A 10,184-nucleotide genomic window follows, 5' to 3' on the forward strand; every position below is an offset into this window, starting at 1 on the left:
CTCTGTGGTGTCGGGTCAGAAGAGGAGGCAGGCCATTCGCTGCCGGGAATCGGTATGGCTCGTTTGCCAGTGGGAGCCTTTGCGGGTCAGTCGGTGGCTGCCGTGCAGGCGGCAGCGGCTCAGGCAGCAATGGCGGCTCAGGTGGCAGCTCTGGAGCAGCTGAGGGACAAGCTGGAGGCCGGCGAGCCTCCAGAGAAGAAGATGGCACTGCCGGCTGAGGAACAGCACCGACTGCTGCAGAGAGCTCTACAACACAACCTGCTAGCCATGACTGCTCAGATACCCATGAACATCCGCATCAATAACCAAGGTACTGAACTCACTGTGGAGTTTCTGAGACATTCAGACAATGTGAGCGTTCTTCCTCGCAGTATCTTAAGACATTCTTGTTAGCTCACCACAAGCCACAGCACCAAACCGTGAGGAGGAAGGCCTATATGTTGACCCGTTTTACTTATAGAAGCAGATGCTTGCATGCATACAGAACATGTGTGTCAGTCTGCGTGGGGATTCCCTTCTTTGATCATATAGCAGTGTTTGTCTTGGTTTCTGTCTATCTGATGGAACAAGCAAACTGTTTCTCAGTACTGACAATACAGGTGACTTCAGAGAAATGCTGAATTTTATGTTTTCAGAAATTGTTTCTGTTCTGAGAGAGTATTGTGATTTTGAGTTGCTTAAGTTTGTTTAGTTTATACACAGTCAACTCTGGACTAGTGATGAAAAGACACCTTGTAGTCTTTATACCGAATAAAACTACATGATAAGTGACTGTTTCTACATTGTGGTTGTCTTCCTCACAGAAGCCAGGCAGGACTCGGCCCTGAATCTCACCACCAACGGCACGAGCAGCATCAGCATGTCGGTGGAGCTCAATGGAGTGGTGTACACTGGTGAGTATCGCTGTCATGTGACACAGGAATTCCAGCTCATCACTTCCTTTGGCGAACAACAGCCAGGTGAACCAGAGTGAATAAGCATAATTCATAAAAACATGGCTACTGCTTTCAGCCTGGCTACTGTCCAAAGCAAAAAACAATTGTAAGAATCCAAATTTGACCCGTTTAAGTCTTGCTGGTAAGAGGAAACAGCGAGGGAACAGACTTTGATACAACGCCATCGAGTGAATGCCCTTCCTTCCTTGCCTCCTTCATCCGCGGGGTTCTTTTTCTTTTGCAGTGTACTTTCCACACTTATTCCAGTTGCAATGTCGTTACCTGGAAAGAGCGGAAAGAACCAGGGGGAAAAAATTCTCTTCCTCAAAAAAGTCACCTGTTGCCAGTTTAAGTAACTTTGGACAGCACCAAGTTAGCTGTAGGGAAACAAGCAAATGAGTGTTTTTTTCCCAAAATGTACAACTATTCCTATAAGTTTGATTTTAAAAGAGATTAATTTCAGCAGGCATAATTTGTATTCTGACCTTCATTTTTGGCCTTCTTGTACCTTTCTCTGTCCAGGTGTTCTTTTTGCTCAGGCAGCAGCAGGGTCAGCCTTGTCCGGTGCGTCTGGATCGTCACTCTCCAACAAGACCGTCAGCAGTCGCGTCGTAGCTCCACAGCAGCTGCAGCAGCAGCTCAACACACCTACCTCAACCTCAACCTCCAGCAACTCATTGTCTTAACAAACCCCCCAGCCTTTCCCCGTTTATTTTTTTTAATTACCACGCTAAGTAAAGCCAAAAATCAACCTCATTTTCTACATAATCTATGCCAAAAAGAAAAGAACCATAAACTGTACAGACACAAACTGAAACTCACATCACTTGAAGTACACTATCTCAGGTTTTCTCTCACCAACTCACCTCTCTTGTTCTTCATAGCCAAAAATGATTTCGGAAAAAAAAACTATCCCAACTGAGAGCCAGTATATGCTAAACAAATATGTATGCACAACCTGTGAATTATTTATTTCTGCATAAATGTACAGATTATCGGAGAACAAAAGAGAAGGTAATAACTAGGAAGGGTAATGCACTGTTTACACACAGACACAGCTACTGATTGACAGCGATGTTTTGTCCTCTAGGGGAGAGATTTTTTTATTTTATTTTAACTTTTCATTGTCATTATTATCATTATTGTTATTCTCCTTATTGTGTTTTATCATTTAAATCTTTAACAATCCTCTCACTGCAGGAAAAAAAAATCTATATATTTAGAATTATATAAAAAAAAAGAAAATATGAATATCCTCTATTTTTAATCAGAAAAGCTTTAAAGGTATATGTTGTTTCTTCAGGGCATATAACAATGTACCGTTGTGACCTCATTTTGTGGAAAACCACAAACCTTATTCACATGGCAGCCATTTTGGATCTCTGTGTGGAGTGCAGGTCTGCGCTCCTGTTGTGTACCCAGATACACATCAAATCAATAACTGAATTTCAAGAATATGCAGGGATATTGGTTCAGTTTTTAAATACATTAGGTCCGTTATCGATTGCTACCAGAGTCTAGGTAGCAGCTGATTAGCTAGAATGCTACATCGCTGACGTCCCTGCTGAATTAAAGCAGCTTATGTGGCTCCTCTTCCTGAGACCGCTGGCTGATTTTTATCCAAATCCTCACCCGTTTGTTGACATGAAGCCAGCTCAATCCATATCTACGCCAATCTTGCATGTTAATTGTCAAGCTTAGTGTTCAAAATGGCTGTTTGTATGAGTAAGGTCAGTCGTGCAGGAGGGACAATGACCTAAAACCCTTTTGAGGTTTTTTCCTCTTGCTGCATCTAAACACTCTGGGCTGTCTGAGCCTCAGTGGCGTCCACACAGACTCTTCCTGTTGTGAATAATACAATTTTTCGATTGTTCTCAGGTGTCCGTCTGCTAATTGCTTTGTACAATATCTTGACAGCACAGTGCTTTTCAACATCTTTCTCTGCAGAAAGATCGAATTTTTATCCTTTTTTCTAACTTGGCCTTCTAGTGGAGTGATTGTCTTAAGGTCAGATTCATGCCCGTATTTGTAGATAAAGCCCTTCAGCGATCAGGAGTGTTGCAGGAAAACTGCGATATCCTGTCGTGAATTCACAGGAGTCATGTATCCATTAAATCCTCATCATTGTGGAGACGCTCACATGGACAATCAGGTGTCAGGAAACTTCTCCTGGCAGTTATTTCAACTCATTTCTGTCGTTTTGTTTTGTCGTTTTTGCTTTTTGTGTTATAGATTACAGATGCTGTTATTTTTTGTTTCAGCTTTGTGTTTTGCATGACTTAGTGCTTCTTCTGATCCAAGTGCTTCTTATCCTGGCCTGTGACAAGGACTAGCTCGTCACCTGTCAAGGATATAACCGAGAATGTCTTGTGATCCTCTGACTGTTTTGAGATGTTGCTTAATAGGGGCTTTTGACAATGTGAGCTCAGAGGTAATCGTAGCTGCGACTTGTGTCTTTTAGCGTCTGCACGACCACTCATTGAGGTTAGATTTTAAAAAAGTTAAATCAGCCAGAGTGTAGATCATTCAGAAGTAGTTGTGTCTCTCAATCATTCAGCTTTTTGAACTTTAACCTGTGTTACCTCTCTGGACTGTTGGCTGTTAAATATTGTTACTCAACTCCCCCCGACCCCACCCCCAACGCAAAGCAGCCTCATTCCTACTGACGTTAGGAAGTAAATCAGGCTTTGTATGTGGGTTCTGTTCTGAGGCCTTAACACAGCATGAGATGACCAGAGAGCAAGCAGTACCTCCGTCTAATCAGTTTTTACTGTTCCAGTCAAATATCACCAGATGGCTGTCGCGGCTTTGATTCTGGACTCGCTTCTTGGTGGGAAATCACCACCAGCTGCTACTCAAACACTGGTCAGTTCTGAGAAGTAGTCTTTATACTCAGGCAGCCAACGACTCTCATCCAAAGAGACATTTGATCATTAAAAGTGAATCTTAAAGTTTAGCAAAATCGTGAGGCACAGCAGCGACCTGTCCGACCTCACTTGTTTTATTACTTTCGAGGAAGAAAAGTGGAGCTTTAGCTGGATTTTTTCAAACGTTTGTTAGAGGCAGAACTGCTCTGGTGGCAGAGACGATATCTCATTGTTCGAGTTATGTTTCAATAAAGCATTTTCTGAGGAATTCCGGTCAAAATATAGAACATAAAATACCAACAGTAATGTATTTGTTATCAGCCACCATAGCTGAAGGTGAGGCAGGGGGTATTTCATTGGTTGCAATCTGCATCTACACTGCTAGATGCCCTAAATTCCACATGGTGGACCTTTTAAAACTGACTCACTACAGATACTGACTTATCTACATTAAGCTTCTCCACAAAGGGGGCACTGCTGGGTCGTTGTAAGACTAGGCCTGCAGTTGTTTTGCAAAAGTCTTTTTTGCTTAGGAAGAGTGTCTAAGTGGCAGCCATTTTTATCTCCTTTAGCCAAGGGTAAACTGGATCATCTTTTAAGAAAGTAACAGACATAATGTCATCCCACAATTCCTTGCAGCCCTTCTGTAAGTGCTGTCAGATTCTCTTAGCACCACAGTTGTCTTATGAATTCTCCTGCACATCTCTCCTTGACCCACCAAGGTCAGGGAACAGTGTTTAGAAAAAGACATGGGACGTAAAAGTGACCTTTTGACCCAGACCGTAAAATCTCACAATGTGAAACTGATGACCTCTCAATTATCTGATAAATTAGACTAATAATTTTAAGTTGTTAAAACTTTGTAGCTCATACAACTTAAATTTAAGTTTAATTCTGAGGTAATAGGTTTCCTGACTTTTTTACAGTAAAGTCAACTTTTAAAATGAATAAATACAGTGCTTGGCTTAATATTTGTAAAACTGAACTGAAAAAAGCGATTTACAAATCTGTGACGTCGTCACAATGTAAAGTCTATTGGCAGATCGGGAACTAGAAAACTGAAAACTATAAAACTTTTTTGGTGCGTGCATCAGGCGAGCAATTCTCTTTGTACTGAAGAGAGGCCATCTCTGTGTTCACTATCTGACTCTATATAAATCTGTGGTGTCTGTCAGACCAATCCAACTTTACTTATAGAGCGCCTTTCGTGATAATGGGTGATAATAATAATAATAAGTGCATTGAGGTTCGAAGTCAGTATAGAAAACAGTGGTGAACAGAGCTTGGTTAGTGGTGAAGGGGTCGACACACTGGCGTCTGGGCGGGCAGGCTTAAATAATTAAGGAACTCTGGCCAGATGTTCTCGGTTACCACAGTAGTACCTCAGCTCCACCCAGCTGAGGGTACACAACACACACACACACACACACACAAACATACACAAACTACACAGGGCGCTGTGGCCATCGCACTATAAATAAATAATCATGTAGAATCATTGTGTCATACTAACCTTCAATGGTTATTACATATTCAAACAGAAACATAACTCCAACAACTGTTACCTTTCTCCATTAATCCTTAAGCTTCCTCAGGCACCTGACCTTCAGACAAGCGAGCTGAGATGTTAATTATTTGGAGAAAGAGTCACTGATCTACCAATAAACATAGTCAGGACAGATACTGAGTGTTTTTTCAGTGTCAACAGACATGTTATTTCAGAAGCTCCAGAGTTTATAGTTCAAATACAGAACTTTGTGAACCGTGTTACCAAAGCTTGTTTTGCCAGCTTAAAATAATAAGTGCAAACCCTCAAACACCCACAAACAGAAGTTATAAAAAGGCAGAACGACAGTTGTAACAGTTTCCTGCAGGTGGCACAAGTGCCAAAACTGCAGCTTTTCTCAGCTAAAGGCGGCACAGTTTGGATAACACAGTCTGGTTTAATTTACCTGTCATTGGTGCCACTATGTGTTTTTGTTTATGAAGTCTGCAGGCTGGCACGGCTATTCAATCTGTTTTAAGGCTGATGTTAAGGCAGCAACATCGTCTGACTAGCTTTCACATCAGCTTTCTCTTTCCCCTACATCTGCATTATTTTCACTGGGTCGTAGTTTGATGCTGCTTTTTGGCCCCGACCACAGAGGCTTAACTTAACCAATTGTTTTTATATGTGAGAAACATTTAGCAGAACTGAAACTCCAGTCAGTGTGAGATTAGCTTTGTGTCAGCAGCCTTACATCGGTGGGAGATCATACAAAGATATAGATAAAGAGGAGATGCCGGTAGTCAAATGCATTGTTTACATGATGATTTTTGGTCTGATTTTAAAACTCACATCTTGGTTCTCAGTGTAGATTTGTTACAGAGGAAGGCACTTTATTTCTACAGTGAAAAATGTAACTTATTAAACAGGCTCTGCTTCCTCACTTTAGACGGATGAGTTGTGTCGACAGCCGTGGACAGATGCACGCTAATGCTTAACTGGCTTTTCTGCAATTTCTGCACATGTAGCTAACAGAGGTCATCTTAAAATCTCTTTATCTCACAATCTGGGTCTTATTGCTGTAGTTTTGGCATTCTTTAAATTAGCCAGTTACATTACAGTTGTCACATTTAGATCTTTTTGCCTTAGATCAGTGGATAAAGCACTTATCCATACTTGCTTACAAAGTCTGCAAGTAACTCCAGAAACAGTGAAATTTAGAAGAAAGTGAAGTTTGAAGTCTCGTAGCCGAACATTGAAACAGACATATAAGCTGTAAAAACTTAATTTCAGGTCAGGATTTCAGGATTATTAATCATTATGACAGAACTTTAAAAAAAAAAAGATCTAGAAACGAATGTTACGCTTTAATCGAAAACACAGTATCTGCAAATAATTTCTTCAGCTATCTTGTACGTTTAAGTTAAGAGAAATTCATCCCTAATTAAGTACTTTTTGAATAGATGATGTAACCGTAGCTTAATCTCATAAAATCACATGATTTCCACTGGAGTCGGAGGCCAAACAGACAGCAGTTATGCCTATGAGGCTAGTTAGCGCTACTTTCTTTTGTGTTCCTTTTCAAATCTCCATTATAATTTAAGATTTAGTAGTCTTATTTATAGGGTACAACAGTTACTAAGATTTTGAAGCAGCTATATAGACGTTTCCAGAATGCGTCTCGGTGTGATCGGCCTCTAATGGTAGTGTATACTTGCTATGCTAACCTTTAGATATATAGGCCGTACCTATGACAAAAGACCCACAATTTAAAAAGAGATGAAAAGAAACAAACACTATGCGTGATGCTGCTGTAAATCTCATATATTCCGATGTTTTTGCTTTAGTGAAACTCAAAAAGCCCAGAATTTCCCTCTGTTTCTGTCTATTTCTGCATGAGAAGCAGATGTCACAGTAGCTGGTAATGGCTGACAATCAAATAGAGACATGCTGAGGCTGAAAGCATTGGGTTGGGGGAGGGCTGCTGGAGATAACAAAATTCAATCAATACTGATCTAAAGGATCAACGTTGCTTTTTTTAAGATTTGACCCTGTGACCTTTTGGCCCCTGAGGCAACATTCAAGCACCTGGCCCCCTTCATTGGATCCATGTTTATTGTATATCTATTGACAGGCTCTGTGAGATATTTGCATTTGAACAGCGGAGGTACTGCAGCTCTCTCTCTTTCAGTAAAGTGTGCGGCAGCATCTTTTTAATTGCGTGGTAGCGACAATCAGGGGACAACACTGAATACCTCCAAACACTCTGACATCCCTTCATCTACAATCGAGCCCTGTTTCTACCTCAAGAACTGAAACTTTGGCAGATTTATTTGCCTCAGCCACAGCTGAGAGGCCTGTTGAAGGTTCGCGCAGGAAAACCTCATCACAACGTTGTCGATAAGACTTTGACTTCTGAAACAGGATTTAAAAACCTCAGGCAATCAGATATCAGCTGAAAAATGTGGCTCTCGCCTTTAATCAATTTCAGGACCACAGACGTCAGCATGGATGCAGACTCAGTTCAACCTCTTTACTGAGAGCTCCCCTCAGTGGAAGGTTTTGTTATGACGCACAATCAGTTAGATTTCCTGAATGGAAACATTTCCTGTATTTGTGATCAGGCAGGTTCCTCCATATCTGGTATTTTCAGAAACACTGGAACAATGTAGGCTGAGAAAATGTAATGTCTTTAGTACGACCATTTACTGCAAAAAAAAAAAGGCATATTTTAAGTGTTCATATCTTTATTTCTTCCTTGTTGAGGTGACAAAGCCTCATCAATTGCATTTAGATCATCATGGAACAGTACAATCAGAGAAGTCAGTCACTTAAAGAGCGTATTTACTTGTTAAAGACACAGTAAACAATCATTAATCAATCATCCTGTGTTCAGGCCGATTCCTCCACATCTGGTATTTTAAAAAACCATTAGATTAAAGTAGCTTTGAATGCTGGATCTGTCGCAACTCTGCGTTTTGAGAAGAGTTTTAAGCAGATTTGGTCTCAGGCTATTATTTTCAGCTGCATTTATGTGTCTGTATGTTCAATCATAGGCTTCATTTTCTGTCACCATGACATTATAATGTAAAAGCTTGCATTGATTTCAAAAGTCTGCTTGTTTGGTGCATTCATGTGCTCTTGTACAGATCAGAACAATGACTTAGCTGGACTAATTTCATCAAATGCTTTTTGTTTGTCTCTGAGTTTGATTTCCCGACAACATGAGTAGCAAATGTAGTGCTTTTGTCTGCAGCTTCCAATCAGCACAAACCCTCTGAGTCTCTGTGGCTGTCCTGCTCGCTCAATGTCATAAGAAAGTCATTTAAATATTTGCTGTTTTTACTCCCACCAGAGCTGCAGCTTTAAGAACCTTTTGAAATAAGTCCAGAGTGTCTTGCATGAAAAAGTTTGCCTCTGACTCCTGTTCCCACATGTTGCCAACATGAGAATTCTGCTGCAACATTTACGGGTTAAGGTGCATGTGGGGTTTCGGGGCTTTCGACTGGACTTCACCACTGACTTCATGAAGAAAATGATGATGAGAAATAACAAGATGCCTTCTGCTGTGACAATTGTATGAATTAACCTGTATTACTAAGATTAATTAAATAGAATATTTCTAAAATATGGCTTTTTAGGGCTGTGAATTATATCATGTTTATATATTTTGTTTTGCTCTCTCCTTGCTTTTTAAATTTTTATTTCCCTTCCTGTAGCAACCCCGGCACACAGAGATTACATTTGGAGCAGATTAATTAATGATTATGATAATAATGTGATTACTTTGGGGAAGCATGTGACATGATGTGGGGGGCTTCACGTGTCTTCGAGTTAACTTCAGAACTTAAAAAAAACAAAGATCTTGTCTTTTACAAACTTCTCAGGAAAATCTACCTCTACCTCCAGTTTGATGCATTTAACCCAGTGAGGGCTCAAGTTACAGTTTAGTGGGTACACAAAGAGGGCGGGCGCCAGGGTCCGAAATGAACTTCAGCGTACCAGTACAGTACTTCAGATACAGTGGTGATCTCATGACGCACATGAGGTTGTATTGAGAACAAGTATTGTGGTGTATTTTTGTTGTTATCTTGGAATAAACAGATATAATCGTCACCCTGTAGGTGAACTGACGGGTTCATTTTGGACACTGAGGTGGCTTCCTCTGTAGCTCTGTTTTTCTCTGTGTTACAGGTTCGTAACACTTCTGCTGTTAAGTTTTGGAGGGAACCTCCAGCTCAACAGCTAACTACTACTAGTACTACAAAAAGTACTGCTTCTAGTACTACTGTTAGTACTACGGATCGTTTTTTCAGTCTATTGATGTGTGCTTATTCCTCCTTTTTTTTCTATAAATGATTTAAATTTTTTTGATGAATGGGATGTTTCCCGGTAACCACGTTAACAGTGAAGTGGCGGCGGGCAATGCAACTGTCTTTATTTTTTTTTTTCCTTTTTGTTTATTTTATTCTTGTTTTTGAAGGGTGAAGAGCTATTCTTGCCTATTTACTCAATATGTGTTTGTGTGAATACTTTTATTTTGAATCTGAAATTAATAAAATATCACCTTTCTTAAATGTTACCAGAGCCTTGGGTGTTTTACTGTATGTTCCCTGAGATAGGATAACAAAAATGACACAGTCTTTCACTTTTAATTGGTTAGCCTTGGTGTTAGAGACCAAATTTTACCTTACTAACTCAATCTTTTAATTGCCTTATAGTCTAGTTTGCCTTTTAGACATAAAGTATGTACTCCTTGATTGATACTGAGTAGATTAACCTGGGGAAATAAGGTAAATTGAATTGTCAAAAACCAACACTACATTACAGGGAATTAAATTAAAACAGACACATAATCAACAAAATGACAGGAAAAACTAATATATTTAAGCAAGT

The 10,184-nt window shown here is 40.2% G+C and overlaps 1 protein-coding gene across 2 annotated transcripts in view; it reads left to right on the top strand.

Annotated features, from left to right (window-relative positions):
* Positions 1 to 2,162, top strand: part of arid3a (AT-rich interactive domain 3A) — a 42,917-nt gene extending 40,755 nt beyond the window's left edge. Inside the window, exons 7-9 of one of the 2 annotated variants that reach the window (XM_073476557.1) lie at positions 23 to 310; positions 804 to 893; positions 1,458 to 2,162. In XM_073476557.1, the coding sequence (XP_073332658.1) occupies positions 23 to 310; positions 804 to 893; positions 1,458 to 1,621 (542 nt within the window). In that variant the 3' untranslated portion in view covers positions 1,622 to 2,162. Of the gene's footprint in view, positions 1 to 19; positions 311 to 803; positions 894 to 1,457 lie in introns of both variants that reach the window. The other variant, XM_073476558.1, reaches the window with a different exon arrangement.
* The last annotated feature ends 8,022 nt before the right edge of the window (positions 2,163 to 10,184 follow it).

Source organism: Pagrus major, chromosome 11, assembly GCF_040436345.1.
Source record: "Pagrus major chromosome 11, Pma_NU_1.0".
NCBI classification, from domain to species: Eukaryota; Metazoa; Chordata; class Actinopteri; order Spariformes; family Sparidae; genus Pagrus; species Pagrus major.